The sequence below is a fragment of the Lepus europaeus genome, chromosome 1 (assembly GCF_033115175.1).
Source record: "Lepus europaeus isolate LE1 chromosome 1, mLepTim1.pri, whole genome shotgun sequence".
NCBI classification, from domain to species: domain Eukaryota; kingdom Metazoa; phylum Chordata; class Mammalia; order Lagomorpha; family Leporidae; genus Lepus; species Lepus europaeus.
Genome location: NC_084827.1, coordinates 141235242 through 141258627, shown reverse-complemented (window position 1 = coordinate 141258627; position 23386 = coordinate 141235242). Strand labels below are relative to the sequence as shown.

General features: G+C 40.6%; 1 protein-coding gene across 2 annotated transcripts in view; it reads left to right on the top strand.

Annotated features, from left to right (window-relative positions):
* The first annotated feature begins 359 nt into the window (after positions 1-359).
* The window catches only part of RFTN2 (raftlin family member 2), a 65913-nt gene continuing 42886 nt past the window's right edge, over positions 360-23386 (top strand). For both annotated transcript variants that reach the window (XM_062201268.1, XM_062201259.1), the window contains exon 1: positions 360-967. In XM_062201268.1, the coding sequence (XP_062057252.1) occupies positions 829-967 (139 nt within the window). In that variant the 5' untranslated portion in view covers positions 360-828. The remainder of the gene's footprint in view (positions 968-23386) is intronic.

Sequence of the window (23386 nt, the reverse complement as noted above, 5' to 3'; positions counted from 1 at the left end):
TATCTCCTTTGCCGTTAAATGAAAGCCTCATGCAAATATTTTTATGTAAATTTTTTATACTTGGCAGTTTGAATCAGCGTATGATTTTTCCATGAAAAAAAAAAATCTCATGTGGAACTAAATCCTCAAAAGTGCTAGCTAAAGACTAAGACACGTTTTTAACTTTACTTTTCTCCTTTTAGGCACCACAAACATCTTCCTCATAAAGCTAAGTTACTTTCTGGAAATGATTTTTGTCGCCAACCATGTTGACAATCCATTTCTCTCCCCCCCTACTCCCTGCTTTTGCTTTCTCAGTAGTAACGGAGAAGGAGGTTGGGCACAGGACAGAGGGAAGAGAGAAAACAGAGAAAGATTTGTCTGCCCCGTGTCTGAACATATCTTCTACTCGCAAATAGTTACATCTAAGTTGCACTTTTGCTTTTTTATTTCCATTTTCGGACACCTCTTTTATCATCCAGCCAGCTGGGACAGACAAAGCACTGTTGGTGCTCTGAGCGACAGAACTCTGGTAGGGGGCTGGCTGTAAATTGACGTGGCATGGAAATTCTCCGCTAAGTTGTAGCAGCTTGCGTGTTTCTCTAAAATCAAGCCCAGCCTCCCGGAGCTGTAGCTAAATCATGGGTTCAATGACTTTACAGAAAAATGGATAGTAAAAGTCTCCAGCTCCTTTCTTTGTACCCAAATGTTTTCTTTTTGGGTATCTATGATTTAGCTGAAAACAAAATCAAAGCAGTAAAGTCTGTAACTTTCTTTTTGCAGCTTAAACAACAGAATTTGCTGCTTTCCCTCCCCTTTCCTGCAATTTAATTCTTTGCAGATTTTGCAATGGGGTGCGGACTTAGAAAGCTAGAAGACCCTGATGATAGCAGCCCTGGAAAAATATTTTCTACCCTGAAGAGACCGCAAGTGGAAACAAAGACAGAATTTGCTTACGAATATGTATTGCTGGATTTTACATTGCAAGGTACTTTTTGTTTCTATTTTATCTGTTAAATGTTCCAAAGATAAAAAACTACTAATTTTTTAAGTGTTGGTTTGTGAAATTTTAAACCGTTCTTCTTAGTCAGACGATATGATCAATCTAACAATGCTTTGTTTCTTAATTATATTTGGAAAGAATTTTGTTCTTTTTTGTTGCGTGGTTCATATGTACTGTACAAAATTAGGAAAGCCGCTTGGAAATAGCTCTTTGTTTTTTAAATCAAAGACTTATTTATAGAAGAATTCATGAGAAATATTTGATTTCCAGACCAAATAGCTATATAAACCTTAATGACAGTTTGTGCTTCAAGAAAGATTTGAAAGGCACGAGAAAGTAGCATGTAGGAAATACTGCTTCCATCACATTGTGGAAGATTGTCTGCTGAGGCAGCTGTGTTAAATTTTGTGATTGTGTGAGCCATTCATTTGATCATGTAGACCAAATTAAACTTAAAGTTTAAAAGTAAAAAGAGAAATAAGGTAGCCTCCTGTAAGACACTTCCTTTGCTCCATGCCCTGTCCCTAACAGAGAAACTCTGTGTTCCATAAAGTTGGAAACACAAATAAACAAGTCCAGATGGCAGCTCTGGGGAAGGAGCGGAGGCAGCTTGACTTCACAAATACTTTGCCTCGTTTCTTTGGGAAACTTTAGAGTACAGTACAACTGCATGGACAAAGCAGCTTTTAAAAAAACTGGATCTTTAATGACAAGGTACTAACAATGAAATTTAGAGCAACTTGCTTGCTGTTGAAATTTCCAGATTTTAGTATTTTAACTTCTTGTTACAAAGTTGTATTTTTAATTCTAACAAGACACACAACTCTTATCAGTTCATAGAAAGTTTATACTAATTATTATGCTATATATTATCTTAATTTTTTCAACTTAAACAGAAATTATCCTGGAGGGGTGGGGTTTGCTGTGGAAACAGTGCATCTTTGTACAAAAAGCAAGAGCAACCCATTTTTCTTTGTCAAAAATTGAGCTGGCCAGCAAACAAACTCCCTTCCAGAGACATACACGAAATCTGTACATATACTTCTAATATATTCACATTCCTATTTGTATTTAAGGCCAGAGCTACCAAAAGAAAAAATTAGTATACTTAATTTTCTTTTTAGTTATTAAATTTAAAAGCAGGTTAAGGTAATGGTGATACTCAGAGAAGCAAACTTTCTTCATATGAATTTTTTTTCTGTACTTAAAAGTCACCATTTGAGAAAATATTTATAACATGATGCTTTGTTCACTTCATTAATTTTCCTATTTAAATTTTTCAAGACTAGCATCTATAAATACGTAGGATACACAAACCCTCCTTAACTGGAAACCTTCTCTAAAAGTATTCTTAAAAATTTAGGCCAGAGCCATTTTGTTCTGCTCTTTAAATTTTGCTGCATAGCCTGCCACAGGATCACAGAGCTTAAACTAACTTGAAAAGTTTTTCTGATTCATTTCCTTCCAACAATGTTAACATCTTAAGCAAATCTGCACAAATGCAGTCACCCTTGAATCAGGAACATCTACAGCTTTATTCAAAAAGTCATTTTGGCTTTATTATCAGAAGCCCTTTCTTCTAAGAAGGGGGTATGAGCTTCACCATCCACTCCAGGTGTTTGGAAGAAGTGATATAGTACTCCACTACAAAGTGTTAAGCATGGGCAGAACGTGCAAATATTAACACAGAAAGCAGGCACATATTTCAAAATTGTACCTGGCTCCTATTTGGTACAGGCACCTAATCTCCTCAGGCCTCATTTCTCTCCAATTCTTCCACGGATTTTGGTTTTCAATTTTGGTTGTTTGTGTCCTTGCCTTTGATTCAGAAGCCAAGACTCAGTGTCAGCCCAGCTCCTTCCAGATCCACCGTTTCCTGCCCTGCTTCTCTTGTCTTTGACCTCCACCTGTCACTCCAGTGTATAGAGGGAAGCAAAACTGGGTGGAATGAAGCCAGCTTCTGTTTGGCATTGGTAGTTCTGTCCTGGGATTGTTGGAAGGAGTGTTGAACAGTGGCACCTCCTGTCTCTCAGAGGCCACCATGGAATGAGCAACCTTTGGGGAAACAAATGGACTGGTGACAGCTGTGTGTGCTCATGAAAGCCTGTCTCTTATATTCTTTTCCTTCATTTTTTCCAAACAGAGGCCATGGGACAGAGAGTAAAGTACCAATAGTGCAGTAGGAGGAGACCCTTTGAAATATCCCCATGCCCTGAGTGTTTATAATTATTTCTATTCAATCCTTTCTGTCTATCCCCTACCAACCCCCACCTCAGAATTTTACAAGAACATCTCAAATAATGTTACATGAAATCTCCATGGCAGCATACTTATTTTAGGAGAATGAAATGTTATTTTTATCTCAATGCAAAGTTATCCCCTTTATTGCAAATAAACTCACTTGTCACCTTCTACTCTCTACCTTTACCTTCAAAGCTTCACTCAGAAAACAAAACGGCTTACACTTCCCAGTCTCTCCTTCACTCCTCTCTCACTCCACACCCTCCAACCATACCTTCCAGCCTTCCCCATATTATGTTTTCTTGTTGATCTTTACATCTCCACGGGAGAATCATTAAGCGTTAAGCTCTGGAGTCTGTCATAGTAACTGGGTCCTGAATGTGTGCTCTGTCACTAACTGTGGCAAGTTGATCAACTTTTCCGTATCTCAGTGTCCTCATCTGTAAAATGGGGATTCTAATGGTGCTTACAGAGTTGATTTAAGGCTCAGAAGAGATAATGCAAAATAATCTATTCGGAAAGGTATCGGGCACCTACTAAACAACTGATAAAACTTAACTATCATTACCCTTCTTTGGAAAAAACCCTTTGTCTCCATAGCAGGAGACAAATTGAGTCACTTCTCACCTTTCAACCTAGCTTCTGCAGGAAGCTTTTTGACCAATCTGTTGGGGTCATTAAAATAATGCCTACATTTCCTTTCCGGTATATGACTAATTATTGACTGAATATGTACATGTCCACTTTAAGTATTCATATATGATTTTCTTATCCTAGCCATAAAATTATTCATTTTTGCAACTATAACTTCACAGATGCTTTTTCTTTTAACTGACACATAAAAATTTTACTTATTTATGAAATGCCTTGTGGTAATGTTATACATGTATATATTATATAATGTTCAAATCAGGATAACCATATCTCCTCAAACATTTCTCATTTCTCTATGCTAAAAAGCAATCAAAATGTTTTCTTCCAGCTTTTCTTTTCTTTTCTTTTTTTTTTTTTTTTTTATTTAGCAGGTAGAGTTATAGATAATGAGAGAGAGAGAGACAGAGAGAAAGGTCTTCCTTCCGTTGTTTCACTCCCCAAATGGCTGCTACGGCCGGCACTGCGCCAATCCGAAGCCAGGAGTCAGGTGCTTCCTCCTGGTCTCCCATGCGGGTGCAGAGGCCCAAACACTTGGGCCAGCCTCTACTGCCCTCCCGGGCCAGGCAGAGAGCTGAACTGGAAAAGGAGCAACCAGGACTAGAACCCGGCACCCATATGGGATGCCAGTGCCGCAAGGTAGAGGATTAACCAAGTGAGCCTCGGTGCCGACCCCAAGCTTTTCTTGAAACATACATAGTTATCTACAGTCACTCTACTGTGCAACAGAACTTTTTTCTCCTAACTATAACTTTGTACCCATTGATGCACCTGTATCTCTTTCCCCTCTACTCTTCCCAAACTCTTGAAATGACTATTCTACTCTCAATTCTTTTGATTTCATGTATGAGTGAGACCATGCAGTATTTGTCTTTCTGTGCCTCCTTATTTCATTTAACATAATGACCTCCAGTTCTATCCATGTTGTCTGAAAGGACAGGACTTCATCCTTTTTAAGGCAGAATAGTAATCTAGTGTGTGTAAGTGTGTTTGTGTGTGTGTGTATAAATATATGTTGTTTTTCTTTAACACATTTTCTTTAATAGACACTTAGGTTATTTCCATTTCTTTCTTTTTTTTTTTTTGGGGGGGGGGGGGACAGGCAGAGTTAGTGAGAGAGACAGAGAGAAGGTCTTCCTTCCGTTGGTTCACCCCCCAAATGGCTGCTACCGCCAGCGCGCTGCGCCAATCCGAAGCCAGGAGCCAGGTGCTTCCTCCTGGTCTCCCATGCGAGTGCAGGGCCCAAACACTTGGGCCATCCTCCACTGCACTCCCGGGCCACAGCAGAGAGCTGGACGAGAAGAGGAGCAACCGGGACAGAACCGGCGCCCCAACCGGGACTAGAACCCGGAGTACCAGTGCCGCAGGCGGAGGATTAGCCTAGTGAGCCGCGGCGCAGGCTCCATTTCTTGGCTATTGGGAATTGTGCTTCAAAAACATGGAAGTGCAGATGTCTCCTCCACAGATTTCATTTCCTTTGGATATATATATCCAGTACTGGGATTGATGAATCATAAGGTAGTTCTATTTTTAATTTTTTAGGAACTTAGAGAATTCTTACAGCATATTCATATACATGTGTTTATGAGAGAGTGTTATGTGTGTATGTGAGTATATTATTATTAAAATTTTCCAATGAAAATTTAAATCAAGGGGCAGCTGTTTGGCCTAGTGGTTGGGACACCTGCATCCCATATCCATGTGCCTGGTTTTGAATCCCAGCTCTATTCCCAATTCTAGCTTCTGGCTGACATGTGTTTGGATTGAGGTCCTAGCTCCCCCCAGCTTCTGTCTCTTCAAATCCTGGCTATACATATCTGGGGAGTGAGCCAGCACATGGGGCAATGTTCACTTCCTCCCTTGCTCTCTCAACATAAAATTAAATTAACTATAAATGACTCAAAGGGGTTACTTTACTTCCTAGTACAATCCCAGAAACAATCTGAAGAATGGCCTGAAGGCTTTAAAGCATTTATAGCTTTATGAGTAAAATGAGCTTCTATAGTACTAAAACTAACAGAAGGATGAACGGTAGTGTCTTCCTTATTTAAATATCTAGTAGAATTCTGTGAAGTGCATTGAGTAAAATTTTGCTCACCTCTAGTTTTCTTCATTATTGTTAGGAAAAGAAGCTATCGTCTTTATCATTACCACTAATAGAAATAAATACATGTTATGCACATTTTATGTGGAAGGTACTGATTAGCACTGAAAATACAAAGAGAAATAAGAGTTTCTGCTCTCAAATGTCTTATATTCTACTTGGTCAAACTAAACAAGATATTATCTTTGTGCATGCTGTATCTAGCATTGTGTTCTATAAATAGCAATGGTCAATGCATTTTGTTGAATGAATGAAGGCATAAAAATTACAATATAAGGTACATGTAGAGAAAATGGTGTGATATAAGAAGTATCATAAAAGAAATCAATTTTGAGTAGGATCAGTGGGAAGTTGAGCTAAAACTTCAGCTGACCCTTGAAGACAAAATAGGACTTTGATTAAAAAAAAAAAAAAGATTGAAAGTTGAGGCATGTTCAAGGACTAGTGAGAAAAGCAGTTAAATAAAGGTTTTGTAAGGGAATAGCAGAATATAAGGTTGGCTCTAAATGGAATTATGAAAGGTTCTGACTTAGCTAAAAAGTTAAGACTCAATTTGTGGAAACTAAATAACTATAAAGACTTTTTGAAGAAGCAGATGCTAGGTGCAGAGACGTGTTTTAAGAAGATTGATGTAGGATTGCAATGGCAAAAGATGTAGTCAAGGATAAAAGTTTAAAGACTGCTTGTAGTGGTCACAACTAATGATGAGAAGAACCTGCAGGCGAGGGGAGGAAATAAGAATGGAATGCAAGAAAGAGGTAGATGCTGTTTAGGAGGAACTTAGCCTGTGACTAGCTGGATGTGAAGGGCCGAAAGAACGAGGAATCCAGGATGACTTCCTAGTTCTGAGCCTGAGGAACTGTGGAAATGATGATGTCTCTTGTAAAAGGAGGGGCAGCCCAATGGCAACTGGGGTCTGGTCAAAGTGCAGTTCCAGTGCATGCATGTTGTATTTTTTTTTTAAGATTTTATTTATTTATTTGAAAGGCAGAGTTACAGCCAGTGAGAGGGAGAGACAGAGAGCAAGGTTTTCTTTTTTTTTTTTTTTTTTTGACAGGCAGAGTGGACAGTGAGAGAGAGAGACAGAGAGAAAGGTCTTCCTTTGCCGTTGGTTCACCCTCCAATGGCTGCCAAGGCCAGCGCGCTGCAGCTGGCGCACCGCGCTGATCCAAAGGCAGGAGCCAGGTGCTTCTCCTGGTCTCCCATGCGGGTGCAGGGCCCAAGCACTTGGGCCATCCTCCACTGCCTTCCCAGGCCACAGCAGAGAGCTGGCCTGGAAGAGGGGCAACTGGGACAGAATCCGGCGCCCCGACCAGGACTAGAATCCAGTGTGCCGGCGCCACAGGCGAAGGATTAGCCTATTGAGCCATGGCACCGGCCACAAGGTTTTCCATCCACTGGTTCACTCCCCAAATGGCCGCAACAGCCGGAGCTGCGCTGATCCAAAGCCAGGAGCCAGGAGCTTCTTCCAGGTCTCTCACATGGGTACAGGGACCCAAGTGCCTAGGGCCCTTTTTAGGGTGAGGGGACCAGACAGCAGACCAAGGGAACAGGCTCAAGGCCAAGGGGACTGTAAAACTCTCCATGGCCGCTCTCATTTCTTGCTCAAATCAATGTTCAAATTCTTAGGTTCTATATTTTTTAAGGATTTATTTATTATTTATTTGAAAGGTAGAATTAGAGAGAGGAAGAGAGATGGAGACTATTGCTTTCCCAGGCTTTAATTGAAAGCCAGATTGGAAGAGGAGAAGCTGGGACTAGAACCAGCATCCATAAGGGATGCTGGCACCACAGGTGGAGGCTTAACCCACTGCGCCACAGCGCCAGACCCAGGCATGTTGTATTGAAGGTGGTAGTGGAACTCACTGATAGAACCAGTTACAGATGCACGACTGAAGAAGGTGGTTTGGAGAGAATATTTCAGTAGATAAGTTCTTTAAGAAAGGAAATATGGACAGCATACAAGTAACTTAGGCTGAATTGTTGGGCATAACCATAATAAAGACAGTTCAAAAATGACAGAGACTGAAAACAATCAGAAAAACACAGGAAAAAGTAGGGTTTCAAAAAGCAAGAAGTAGTCAATAATTTTAAATGCTAAAAGAACTTTCAGGGCCAGCGCTGTGGCATGGACTATAAAGCCGCCACCTGCAGTGCCAGCATCCCATATGGGCAACGGTTCAAATCCTGGATGCTCCATTTCTGACCCAGCTCCCTGCTGATGCAGCTGGGAAAGCAGAAGATGGTCCAAGTCCTTGGGCCACTGCACCCACGTGAGAGACTGGGAAGAAGTTTCTGGCTCCTGGCTTCAGATCAACCCAGCTCTGGCTGTTGCTGACATTTGGGGAGTGAGCCAGCGAATGGAAGATCCCTCTCTCTGCCTCTGCCTCTCTGTAACTCTGCCTTTCAAATAAATAAATAAATTGTTTTTTTTAAAAAAAGAAATTTCAGGAAGAATAAAGATGCAGCGCTGCAGACAGTACACCCAAATATCAAAAAATCAGAAATGAAGATTTTTAAAAGAAGGATAAAAATGAGGGTTCTGATAAATTTTATTTGCCTATCTCAATCTAAAAAATTATTGGGCATTGCCCCAAGCAGTCAAAGAATTTTTCAAATGTAACATACTACATAAAAATAAACTAATATTAAAAATAAATACATCTACTCAAGCATCCATGCAATTTGTCATAGAAAGATATGAGTCCTACTATGTTGAAGTAGTGAGATATTTTGATTAAGAAAATACAATCTCACAAATCCAGACTGCTGTGGGAAAGATTCTATTCTGTGTGGAAGTAGAGAAAGAAATCTCTAATAATAGCATACAGCTGACCCACTTAAAAAAATTCTTGATGATGGGGGATAACTCAAATGCATTTCTATCAGCTATCTACATTATATTATTTTTTCTTCTCTATTTTTTTACATCTGGTGAACATTCATTCATTTTTTTAATGAATAGTTACTAAGCTCCACGCTAAGAGCAAGGATACAAGATAAAGCCTAGTGCCTGCTCTCTAAGATCTCTGTGGAAGATACTGATTAGCACTGAAATACAAGCAGCCCAGTGAACATCCTACTAAGGGAAACTGATAAGCAAACATGCAGTACAAAAAAAAGTGCAGTACTAATGCGTACTCGCTCCACTATGATACAGGCTGTGATAGAGTAACAAGGGTCATAGATGCAGAAAGAAAAGCACCTCCACCTGGATTGGTAGATACAGAAAGTCTCCTTAGAAGATATGCTCCCTCATTTGGGATGTTAAGAGTGAGTGTGATTTAAAAAAAAAAAAAAAGATTGTATTCTGAATATATAAAATACAACCACAGATCAATAAGAAAAAGACAACTTAATAAAAAATAAACAAGTAACTTGGACAAGGAGTTCACAAAATGGGAAATCCAAGTGACCAACAGACATATGAAACTGTGTTCAACCTTATTAGTAATCAGGAAAGTGCATGTTAAAACCTTAGTAAGACACTAGTCTAAATCATCTAAAGTGGCAAAAGTTTAAAAACACTACAATACCAAACACTGCAAAATTGTAATAACCATTTGGAGGGGGGATAGTTTGGTATTATCTGCTTAGCTGAAGATATAACCAGCAAGTGTGTACACATGTAAATCAACAATGTTCACAGACATTTTAGACCAAAAGTGTTAACAACCCAGAACTCTAAGAATGAGAGAACAGAAAAATAGATTGTGGTATACCCAAACAATGAAACTCTATATTGCAGAAGTCAGCAAACTTTCTTTGTGAAGGGCCAAATAGTAAGTACTTTAGGCTCTGCAAGCCTTGTGGTCTTAAGCACAACACAGCTCTGCCCCTGTAATGCTAAAGCAACCATAGACAATACATATAAAAATAGGCCATAAGTTCCAACCCTTATTATACCGCAGTGAAAATGGAAGAACTACAACTACATAAGCTATGAAAGATGGATCTCATAAGCACAGTGTTGGATGAAGACAGGCATAAAAATACATACTGTTTAATTGTCTTTATATAAAGATCAAAAAAACTGGCAAACTGAACTATGTATAGTGTTTGAGGCTGAATTCTTGAATAGTAAACCAAGAAGAGTGAGGAAGTGATCTCCATTAAAGTCAAATAAGTACAAAGGGGAAGTGAGTAGATTGTGGTTGGAACAGATGAAATGGGAGGCTTTGGCAGGGCTGGCCATTTTCTAGTTTTTGAATGGATAATGGTTACCCAAGTGTTGGGAGTTTTAAATATATTTTGTATTTTTTTTCTTTTGTATGTTGCATTTCTGTATACCCTGCCCCAAGAAATGCTGAAAGGAAAGACTGAGTAAGAAGTGAGTGATGGCCGGCACCGCGGCTCAAAAGGCTAATCCTCCGCCTGCGGCGCCGGCACACCAGGTTCTAGTCCCAGTTGCCCCTCTTCCAGGCCAGCCCTCTGCTGTGGCCCGGGAGTGCAGTGGAGGATGGCCCAAGTGCTTGGGCCCTGCACCCCATGGGAGACCAGGAGAAGCACCTGGCTCCTGGCTTCGGATCAGCGCAGTGCATTGAGGGGGTGGGTGTGAACCAATGGAATAGGAAGACCTTTCTCTCTGTCTCTCTCTCTCACTGTCTACTCTGCCTGTAAAAAAAAAAAAAAAGTGAGTGATGAATAGGCAAACAAGACTGAAAGACAAGATTCATAAGGACTCAGAAGTGAGAGAAAATCCTGTGGTCAGTCTGGAAACCATGAATAAAGCAGAATAGGTGGAATGTGGCAAATGATGGAGATGCAGGAGTTTGAAATGGCCATGGTTTGATCTTTCGTGTATCTGCCTATAAAAATGAACTACACAAAGGGTGTCACAAAGGGTGTTCAAGAAGTTCATGTACATGCATAATACAGGAAAACTATGCATGGGTGAAATATTTTTGTTCCAGAATGAACTTTTAATTCTATTTTCTGTTAACTCTTAAGCATTTGACTAATATGTATACTTGTAGACTCACATGGGGTACCATGTACTATTTCAACATATGTGTACAACATAAACTAATCAAATCAGGCAATTGGCATTTCCAGGTCATTATGGTTTCTTTAATTTGAAGCCTACAGCTCCTCCTCCTCAGGTTGTGATGCAATATGTCATACATGATTGTGAGCTACAGTCACCCCACTAGGCTATGGCATCTGTTACTTCTGGTGCTCTTTATCCAATCATCTACTTCTGATACCCTTTACCAGTCTCCCTCCACTCCCTTCCCCCATTCTTTCCAGCCTGTAGTAATCACTATTCTAAGCTCAGATTGACTTTTTAAATTTCCATATGTGAGGGAGAACATACCATATTTTCTTTTCTGTGTCTGGCTTATTTTATTTAACATAATGATCTCCACTTCCTTCCATTTTCCTGCACAGGTCAGGATTTCATTTTTTATAGCTGAATAATATTCTGTTCTGAATATTCTGAATAATATTCTGTATAAATGTCATATTTGATTTATCATTCATCCATCAGTGGTCACCTAGGTTGATTCCATATCCTAGGTTGATTCAGCATTTCTTGGGGCAGGATATACAGAAATGCAACAAACAACAGAAAAAAAAATAAAATATATTTAAAACTCCCAAAACTTGAATAATCCATTATCCATTGACTATTGTGAATTCTACTGCAGTGAACATGGAAGTGTGAGTATCTCTCAAATGCTGACTTCATCTCCTTCAGACATATATTCATAAGTGGAATAGCTGGGTCATATGGTAAATCTGGGATGTGATTTTTCCATTTTTAAAAGTTGATATTTTCCTAGGAAGCTTTTAAGCAAAGGAAACTTTTTTTAAAGCTTATGGATATTTTATTTAGAAAGTATAATAATAAAAGAAAAATGTTGCTTAACTTTCAGCATGTTTTAATGTTTGTAATAAAAATTCACTTTGTATAATTTTCAAAGCAATAGCAAAATGCTTAGTTTCAGATCTTCACAATACCCTTGTAAGATATAATTAAGTTTTTACAAATCACGGTGCCCCAATTTAACAGTAACCAGCCACACCCATTAAAGTTGTAAACAACACCATTTGTTCCTTCTCCCAAAGAACTGAGAGAGAACTGCTGGTGGCTGGGGAGCTGAGAAGAGCGAGAAGGTTTGCAGCTGCTGCCAACCGCCTGTGCTGTTCCAATTCTAGCCAAAACAACCACCACCTCCCCTTAATTTCCTGTGCTGAAAAAGTAATACAGCCTCTGATGTTGCTGTCCCAGTGGCAGGACATCAAATCAAAGGCTTGGCCTCCAACCCAGAGACTATCGTGGAAACAGATCTGTTCATTCTGGTGAGCACTGATGACAATTCCTCACCCTGCGTGTTCAGCTCTCCCCTTCCTCACAGCTCCAAGCTGAAGCAGATTTGAATGCCGAACAAACTCCTAACAGCCTTCCAGTCCCGTTTCAGTAGCTTAAGACATCATTAAAATTCAGAGGAATTACATGAAAGGAAGTTCTCAACAAAATTCCCACATTTGATGTTCCTCTTCTTGCTCCTAGGTTTACTTTTCCTGAATGGAAATTTATAGCAAGTTCCAGTGTCTTTTGTTTCTAGCAGTGTCCCAGTAAAGAGGACAACTTGTTAACAGAGGGGATCTCAGCCTTCCGTCACCATCATCCTCCTATCCCTACTAATGAGGAAAAACTGGGTCACTTTTTGCTGTGTCCTAGCAGGCAGAACCCTATCTACAAAGGCCTATGTGGCCTGGCCTAGACCTGAGCAAGCTCTGGTCTGTAGACTCGTGGGGTGACTCAAAGCAGAAGTCATAAACCAATGAGGCATGGGCCATACTCAGCCTTCAGACAAATCTCACTTGGGGTGTAAGAGTTAAAATATTTAAATTAACTGTCACTTTTTGAAAAGATGGAAGATGTTATGTAAGAATCTGGATTTGAGGGGTTTTCTTTAAAATTAGAGGCTTCACTGACACTATGCAGAACTAAGCCAGGCTGCTACACTCTGGATGAGACTTCCAGTATTGCCAGGCTCCCGCAGCCTCCGCCACACATCTTCATTCTGTGTTTCATCAGCCTACTACCTACAGGCATTTGAGTTAGGGGGAGATCTGTTCTAAATAGGAGTTATGGAGATCAGATCGAGGCTGTGACTTACAGACCCCTAGTCTTGAGTTCTGCAAGTTGGGAGTCAGGCCATGTTGTCAGGAAAATTGCAAATCCCTATAACGATCTTTTTCCTGGAGTTTTCTTTTTCTTTCTTTTCTTTTTTTTTTTTTTTTAATTCAAAGAGACAGAGACAGAGATAGATCTCCCATCTGTTAATTCACTCTCCAAATGCCCACAAAAGGTGGGACTTGGCCAGGGTGAACTCAGGAGCAAGAAATTCAATCCATGTCTCCCATGTGGGTGGTAGGGACCCAACTATTTGGGCCATCACTGGCTACCCGTAGGGTACACATGGGCAGGAAGTTGAAAGTGGGAGCTGAGCCAAGATTCTAACCCAGGTGCTCCAATATGGGATGTAGGATTCCCAAGCAGCGTGTTAACCACTGCACCAAATGCCCACCTCATTTTTCCTGGAGATTTTTATCTCTAAGGACAATTTCATTGGAAACCATCTTCTCAAAGCAGAACCATATTGCTGTTGCTTGAGTGGTTACTTTATAGAAGACTCAGTTTTACAGTTATTGTCACAGCATCTCTGTGAAGTTAATATTATTATTTTTCCCTGTGACAGAGAGGTAAATTCACTTGTTATAGATCAGGTGTAAATGACATAATCAGGGTTTAAATGTAGGTGATTCACTTTCTAACACTCAAAGAGAACAGTGCACTGCCTCTCTTCCTGCAAGGAAGGAGGACTTTTTGTTAACAAAACAACCAATAGTTGTATGGAACTTTCTCTTTTTTGAATATTTTTTATTTATCTAAGGGGTAGAATTAGAGAGAGAGAGAGAGAGAGAGTCTTCCATCCGCTGGTTCACTCCCCAAATGGCCTCAGTGGCCAGAGCTGGGCTGATCCAAAACCAAGAGCCAGGGGCTTCTTCAGGTCTTCCATGTGGGTGCGCATGCTTGGGCCATCTTCCGCTGCTATCCCAGGCCATAAGCAGAGAGCTGGATCAGAAGAGGCACAGCCAGGACATGAACAATCGCTCATATGGGATGCCAACACTACTACACCACAGCACTGGCCCCATATGGCACTTTCTATATGCCAGATAGTTTCTAGGGACAAATATTAATTTTTTTGACAGGCAGAGTTAGACAGTGAGAGAGAGAGACAGAGAGAAAGGTCTTTCTTTTTCCGTTGGTTCACGCCCAAAATGGCCGCCACGGCCGGTGCACTGCGGCCAGTGCACTGTGCAGATCCAAAGCCAGGAGCCAGGTGCTTCCTCCTGGTCTCCCATGCGGGTGCAGGGCCCAAGGACCTGGGCCATTGTCCACTGCCCTCCCGTGCCACAGCAGAGAGCTGGACTGGAAGAGGAGCAACCAGGACAGAACCGGCACCCCAACCAGGACTAGAACCCGGGGTGCCGGCACCACAGGCGGAGGATTAGCCAAGGGAGCCGCGGCGCTGGCCAGGGCAAATATTATTTTACTTACTCCTCCTAACAACCACAGAAGATAGATTCTCTGATTATTCTTATTTTGCAGAAGAGGAAACTGAGACACATGGAAGGGAAGTGACTTACCAGGCTTCTAAGTGACAGAGCTGGGATTTGAATCCGGGAAGTCTGATCCTAGAGTCTGTGCCCTAAATCACTGCTGCATGAACAGCCTGGAGCTCTGTTCATTGAATATGCTAATGTCACATCCAACTTGTCCTTCAGGTGGTCCTTTAAGTATTTTAAGATATTTACCATTATAATTGTTATCTGTATGCTGGATGCTAAGTATTTATCAAAAGACACAGATCTCCAGATAGGAGAACATGCACACTTAAAACAGTTGAGTAATTAACATAAAGCAGTAGTCCCAGGATAAATATGATGTTTGCATGAATTTAGGTTAACATATGTGTTGATGTACAACGTTTTTCCTCCATTTATATCTTTTCTGGATTCCTCAGTTTGTAGTTCTTCCTGAAAATCCCGTGTGTGTGTGTGTGTGTGTTTATGTATGTATGCTTCTTTTATAAACATTCTGTTGCACTGAGATCCAAGACAATAAGCTTACTTTAATTAGACCAGAAGAGCTGGGTTTATTCCATTGTTTATCAGATATATATTTTCTACCTGACAAGGACCTTTTTCAGCCACAATTTTTTTCTATTACAGCGATCTCCTTGGTGATTAGTTTTAACATGTTACATAGAAACAGCAGAGGGGGGATGATTTCATTATCATTATTAATTTGTGCTAGTGGTATGTGTAAGCCCTGTTAAGTGATCCCAGCTTAATCTTTTTATAGTTCTTTTATCTAATTTTTCAATCCTGTCTGGTGTCACCTGTCCTTTTTGTTATTATCATTGTGTCCTTGCTATATCTAATCCAATAACTTGGCATTGAACACAAGATGCTCTTAGGTTATATACACAGACATGGAATTAAATAATACTGGATCTCATAGAAAGATGTGACTTTTCAATTCCTTTCAAGCCTTCCAGTCAATTTGGAGTTTATATATCTTTAACAACTCTCCAATGGCTAATTTTCCTTTTCTACGAAGAGGGTAGACCTGTGGCTCAGTCTCTAAGATAATAGAATCTAGCTAGAAATCAAGAAGTTTTCATTGTATGTATTTGTATGACAGCTTTCTATTGATATTAAATGATTCTGGTTTTATCCTACTCCATAACTCTTTGTGGGTGGTATAACTTTATTTTCAAATAAATTCCTTTTACACAAAATAAAAATAAAAATTTAGGGATATCAGATAGCACCAAAACCAGTCAGAGTGTGCTCAACTGATTAAAATTTGGGAGTCCCCACCCCAGTCCAACAACAGGCCCTTGGTTAAAAGGGTCACTGAGCATGGCTGGCTCTAAGCCTGCCTTACGGAAAGAGTGGCTGGGCTTTTTGAGAACTCCTGTTTTATAAAGTCAGGGATTATTTGAGCACTAGACTTTTTTCGAGGTTTCTGGCAGTCTGCTTTCCAATTAAGTGGAACAAAAATCTCTTTCACCTCTATTTCTTTGCCACTTTTCTTTACCATACAGATTTATTTTTTCAAACGAGCATGTCAGAATCCTATTGTTCCCTGCCACCTGCAGTTTGGGTGACTATTTCTCTGTGTCACTGACTCTTCCATTGCTTAATCAGGATCCCACCTATCAGCCTGTCCTGTGGGACCTTCAAATATATGCAGATGGTGTCCTGTCCTCACATATCTGAATGACAGTTACCTCTAGACTTCTCACTCTCCTGACCACTTTCTTTTCCGTGTACTCCAACTTGTCATTGTCTGTCTCTAATTTGGCCCACACAATTCACTGATTCATTCAGCAGATACTACTTGAATCTGCATGTACTAGACAGTGTTCTAGGGATAGTGATATGGCAGTGAATATCCTTGCTTCCATCCTGGTGAGGGAGGTAGATATTAAATAAGGTGGTTCGGTGAATACACTTTAATTAGTAGTAGATAGTGATGAATACTAAAGAAAAAGCATTCAGCTGAGAATATACCAGTGAAGGTCTCTTGGCCCGGAATTCGGTGAGCCTCTTTCATGTGGGAGCAGTAATTTCCAGATGACGCACGATCACACTGTTAGCTTATCGTTAGTCTCTGGTCAGAAGTCCCCATGGGTTCCCCCTCCTCCTAAATGAACATATATTATATCTGATTTTTGCTTACTCTGTGCTTTGTAGAACTGTTAGGATTATCTTCTTGTTGTTAAATTTTTGGGATTTTTTTAAAAATTATTTTTTATTTGAGAGAGAGAGAGATCTTTCATCTGCTGGCTCACCCTCCACCCCCACAATGGCTAGAACAGCCAGGGCTGGGCCAGGCCAAAGCCAGGACCAGGAACTAGCAGCTTCATCTGAGTCTCCCACACAGGTACTAGGGCCCAAGTACTTGGGCCATCTTCTACTGCTTTCCCAGTCACATGAGAAGGGAGCTTCAGAAGTGGAGAAGCCAGGACTCAAAATGGCACCCACATGGGAGGCCAGCTCTGCAAGCAGCAGCTTAATGTGCTGTGCCACAGCACCAGCCCCAGACCTTTAGGACTTTTGTCTCACTAGACAAGTCCTTGCCAAACCCTTGTCCTCTTGGACAACCTGTATGCAACCACTTCTTTGCTGTATAATTTACCATTTTTCATTTATTATAAGATGCTGTTGATTGTAAAGCACACCCAATACTTTAGGTGCTAAAAGAAAGAAAAAAATATACAAAATTAACTCGACTTTCTTATCACTTAGTAATATGATTTTTCACCTACAGCAAAAAGCCTTTTCAGACATTTTTGGACATAATTTTTCTTTGTATCTCTTTAACACATACATTTTTAAAAGAAAATCAAGTGAGGCCGGCGCCACAGCTCACTAGGCTAATCCTCTGCCTGTGGCGCTGGGACCCCGGGTTCTAGTCCCAGTCGGGGTGCCAGATTCTGTCCCGGTTGCTCCTCTTCCAGTCCAGCTCTCTGCTGTGGCCCGGGGTACAGTGGAGGATGGCCCAAGTGCTTAGGCCCTGCACCCGCATGGGAGACCAGGAGAGGCACCTGGCTCCTAGTGCGCCGGAGCCACTTGGGGAGTGAACCAACGGCAAAAGGAAGACCTTTCTCTCTCGCTCTCTCGCTGTCCACTCTGCCTATCAAAAAAAAAAAAGAAGGAAAAAAAAGAAAACCAAGTGAAATAAAGATGCTCCTAAAACTTCTTAGTGCTTGGAACCTGACTCTTCAGAACAGCTTTCTTTCTCAGAGCCCTCGTTTCCCGTTTCTCACATTCTGTTCCCCTGGAGTTCTCAGGAGTGCGGGTGATGCTGCATTTCTTAAAAGAGTGCTGAGATTTTCTTCCAAGTAACTGACGCCCATCCTGCCAAGTTTGAGAGTAGGACTTTCTTCTCCTTGCCAGACATTACTAATGGAAAATTCTCAGGCAACAGCCAGGACTCATAGTCTCTACTCAAGAGCTCCTTTAACAGTTTGTTGACTGAAACTTCAACACCCAAGCTGACCAGCCGTACAACATGGAAAAACAACAAATTTCACACACATAATGAAACCACCTCACAATCACCACCTGGCCTACAGTTATTAAAATGCCAGGAGGATTTCCAATCCAAGGCACATCCTTATTGTTGGATTGAATTTTGTAATTTACAAAGGCATGCTTTCAAAAAATTAAATGCCCACCTATATTCATATTCTTTATGTTATCACCCACAAAATGCATACTTTTGTGTTTCATTTTTGACAAGTAAACATTTTTAAATAATGCTTTAAAATTTCCTACACCTTCACTAATTTTAAAATTTTTGTTTTGCAACCTACCTTGCTAGATAATCAAATGAAACTGGGAACATAGGAAAGTTCTTTATTTTTCTTGCACCATTTTTGAGAAGGCACATGCCTTTTTAAATTAATAAAAATTGCAATATGCCATTGTACTTTAAAAAATATCTTCAGGGCCAGCGTTGTGGTGTAGCAGGGTAAGCATCTACCTGTAGCACTGGCATCCCAGATGGGCACCGTTTTGAGTCCCAGCTGCTCCACTTCCAATCCAGCTCCCTGATAATGCAGCTGGGAAAGCAGAGGAGGGTGGCCCAAGTGCTTGGGTCCCTGCCCCCACATGGGAGACCCTGAGGAAGTTCCTGGCTCTTGGCTTCAACCTGACCTAGTCCTGGCCATTGTGGCCATTTGGGGAGTGAATCAGAGGAAGGAAGATCTGTGTGTGTGTGTGTGTGCGCGCGCGCGTGCACGGGTCTCCTTTATCTCTCTCTCTTTCTCTCAACTCTGACTTTCAAATAAATCTTTTAAAAAAGCCTCTTTGAATGTATAAAGTACCTTTTTAAACTTATTTATGTTTTTTTTATTTGAGAAGCAGAATGAGAGAGAAACAGAATACCCATCTGCTAGTTCACTCACCAAACACTTAACAATGGCCAAGGCTGGGCCAGGCCAAAGACAAGAGCAAGGAACTCAGTCCTGGTCTCCCATGTGGATGGCAGGGAGTCATCTATTTGCACCATCACCTGCTGCCTCCCAGGGTTCACATTAGCAAGAAGCTGGAATCTGGCATGGGGCCAGATATCAAACTCAAGGACTCTGGTATGGTACCCAGTGTCTTTTTTTTTTTTTTTTTTTTTTTTTTTTTTTTGACAGGCAGAGTTAAGAGAGAGAGACAGAGCAGAGAAAGGTCTTCCTTCCGTTGGTTCACCCCCCAAATGGCCGCTACAGCCAGTGCACTGCGCCAATCTGAAGCCAGGATCCAGGTGCTTCCTCCTGGTCTTCCATGCGGGTGCAGGGCCCAAGCACTTGGGCCATCCTCCACTGCACTCCCGGGCCACAGCAGAGAGCTGGACTGGAAGAGGAGCCTTACCCAAGGCTCCAGGAAAATGGATTTCCCTCAATATTGAGTTCTTGATTTCTGACATTTGCCTCTAAGTGGTGATACCAAAGAAGACTCAAATGAAGCAACAAACAATCTAAAAGTATCTCCAACCAAGATAGAATGGAAAACAAAGCAGTATCCAGAACTTCTCCCAAGCCCATAAGCTCCAGGGAACCCTTTTGAATAAAAGCCACATTCTTCCTCTTCATTAAATCATTCTTTGTCTGTGGTACAATCCTCTCCCAAAATTCTCTCCAGATTTCAGTCCAAGATGGCACTAATTAAATCCTATATAGTTCCACTCCTCATTACTTTTTACTTTATTTGCAATGTGATTTTTCTCATTGCAATATTAACATAAGGAACATGATGTGGGCCTTATGCTAGATCCTTCTGGAGTGAATATGACCTTTAACTCTGGATTCTTACTATGTTCTTGACCATCCTCACTTTTATGATCAAAAGAGTAAAAACAATCCCTCAGCACCACCTGTGTTTTTTCCCTGTTTTGTCTCTCTCCAGTGAGACTTGGATAGCCTGCACAATCGTTTCTGAATTTACTAACCTAACTTTTTTTATTTTCACTAGTTAATATTGGTTGCTTTCCCTCTTGAATGCTATAATTTTCTCTTAATTCCCCTTATAAACAATATTTCCAATTTAACCTAATGACTTAAGGAACATGCTGGGTATAAACAGATATGAAAAAGGCAGATTCCTTTCCCTTAAGGACTTCTCAGTCAAATAGCCAATACACACATTTAAAGAAGTAACTCTAATACTGTCTGGTAACTGCATTAGTAGACATACTTGGAGTACAGAAGAAATGGTTAACCAGGCTGGAGGAGCAGAAAAGGAAAAGAAATCCTGGTGGCACACAACAGAGAGCCGGGGTCAGGAACTCCATGTGGTTCTGGGGTGCCAAAGCAGGATGTACAAGAGTGAATGACAAGAGTGAGCTCTGAATCAATAAGCAGAGACTGAACTAGCAAAATTCTTTTGTATCATGCTAAAGTATTTCCACTTTTTCTGCTGCCTGCAATTAATCCATTAAAAGGTGTAAGTTTCTTTAAAATTTTGTAGGATTGGTCTATAATTTAAAAAATAAATTTAGTTTATCTTTAATTCCATTGTCTGGAGTATCTTCCATTTTATTTTACAGTTTTTCAGTTCCTTTGTTCAGAAAACAGGGTTGGTAGTCAAAACACTACAAAGAGCAAAACCAAATGAATCATACAGTTGCCACACACAACCAGGCAGGGCCAGGCTGTTTACAAGGAAGTCCAGCTGTTTCTTCAAAGTCCAGGATCATTCCCTTTGTTTTCATTCCTGTTCACAGCGATGAAGAAAATATATTGTAAGTGGAATATTAGTTTAAATCCAAAAAAAGGAGGAAAATTGGAGGAAATGGATTCATCCTGGTTTGTATAACTTTTCTGTTGCGTGTTCTAATTTAGTTTGAGAAGTTGGCATGAATACCCACTGATGGTGGATTTTGTTCCATCGTGTGGATGTTAATGTAAGGGAAGTGGGGATTTCCTCTGACCCTTCAACTCATCTGCTTCCTAACCTCCTTCCTGAGTTCAGGCAATCAGCAGCTCTCTTTGCTGGCCACCACTGACCACATTGATGGAGGGCAACAGCCAATTTAGCCCATACCTGGAATTAATTTCATATGTTTTGTTACTCAGGAGATAACCAAATTGCAGACATGTTTTTTAGATCTTAATTCTTGATTTTTTTCACAAAATGAAAATGAAGTTCTTACTTAATTTAATACTGTTGTATTAAGAACAAAAAATTAGGAACATTTTTCCAAATAACATACTTCACTTTATAAGTTTTTATTTATTTGAAAGACGGAGTTACAGAGTGAGAGAAGGAGAGACACAGAGACTACAAGTTCAGTCCACAGTTGGCCAGGACTGGGCCAGGCCAAAGCCAGGAGCCTAGAATTCCATCCAGGTTTCCCACATGAGTGGCAGGGGCCCAAGCACTTGGGCTTTCTTTCACTGCTTTCCCAGGTGCATTTTTAGGGAGCTAGATCAGAAGTGGAGTGGCCAAGACTGGAACCAGCGCCCATATGGGCTGCCAGTATCACAGGTAGTATCCTAACCCGCTGTGGCACAATGCCACTTCTTTTCCTTTAATATGCTAAAGTCTGTGCAGATGGTACTATTCTGTAGTTTCTACAGATTTACCCTCCTTCAAGGGATGTTCAATTGCATATCAATTTTGCATTTAAATTTCCTCTGCATTTATAATTTTTGCTTATGAAAAAGCACTTCTGGATACCTTTACTTTTTCAATTCATTTACTCGAACATTTATAAAGTACCATAAGAAATTTTATTTTCAGGCCGGCGCCATGGCTCACTAGGCTAATCCTCCACCTGCAGCACTGGTATTCCGGGTTCTAGTCCCGGTTGGGGTGCCTGATTCTGTCCCAGTTGCTCCTCTTCCAGTCCAGCTCTCTGCTGTGGCACGGGAGGGCAGTGGACGATGGCCCAAGTGCTTGGGCCCTGCACCCGCATGGGAGACCAGGAGGAAGCACCTGGCTTCCTGGAAGAGGGGCAACCGGGACAGAATCAGGCACCCCAACTGGGACTAGAACCCAGTGTGCCGGCGCCGCAAAGCAGAGGATTAGCCTGTTGAGCCACGGCGCCGGCCTAAAACAATGCTTTTGAATATTAATTAGAAATGAGAAAGCACTTAACAATTGCTGCACCACACATACCATTTTTTCCATTTTTAATTTTCAGATTTGCATGAATTTTATTTCTTTAAAAAGTGTACATTTCATCTTGTTTAGAATCATAAAAACAATTGAATCTTCAATTATTGTTTCTCTTTATCTCTTTAAAATCTACTGTTGGAAATATAGTCATTCAAATGAAGTTCTAAAACAAAGCTTCCTTGGGGTAGCCTAGTGATTAAGACACTGATTAAAATGCGAACATCCCATATGGAAGCACCTGGGTTTGATTCCCAGCTCCTGTTTCTGACTCCAGCCTCCTGCTTGTGCAGATTCTGGGAAGCAACAGTGATGCTCAGGTAACTGGGTTCCTGCCACTCGTGAGGGAGACCTGGATTAAGTTCCTAGCTCCCAGCTTCTGTCCAGTCCATCTCTGACTGTTGTGGGCATTTGAGGAGTGAACCAACAGATAGGGACTCTCTATTTCAAATAAATAAATACATTTTAATTTAAAAATAAAGCTGTCTTACGGCGAACCCTAAAGGCTTCCATAGCCTCGGCAACTCATGGCTAGAGCCTAGGGAGATTACTGACGCCATAAACAAGAGTGTTAAATTGTTAAAACAACATCAGGAGTCACTGTGTACTTACGTCCCATGTGGGATCTGTCCTTAATAGGTTGTTGAAGGTGAAGTAATGATATAGCTAGTACTGAAACAATATTCTTACACTTTATGGTTATGTGTGGGTGCAAACTGATAAAATCTTTACTTAGTATATACTGAAGCGATCTTCTGTATATAAAGATAATTGAAAATGAAAAAAAAAAAAAACCTTGGTTTTTTAAATTGGAAATTACATAGAAAAATAATCAATCTTTTTTTTTTAAATTATTTTGCAGAATCTCGGTCATTAATGTGATGTACACTGTTATTTAATGCTATAACTAGTACTCCAACAGTATTTTTTTCACTTTGTGTTGCTATGGGAGGGCAAACTGTTGAAATCTATATATATACTAAACTGATTTTCTATATATAAAGAGAATTGAAAATGAATCTTGATGGGAATGGAAGGGGAGAGCGAGTGGGAAAGGGGAGGGTTGCGGGGGGGGGGGGGGGGCCTTTGTAATCCATAAGCTGTACTTTGGAAATTTATATTCACTAAATAAAAAAAAAAAGTACCTAAAAATAAAGCTGTCTTAATTGAAAAACATATAAGATACTGTATTTCTGCTTTAAAAC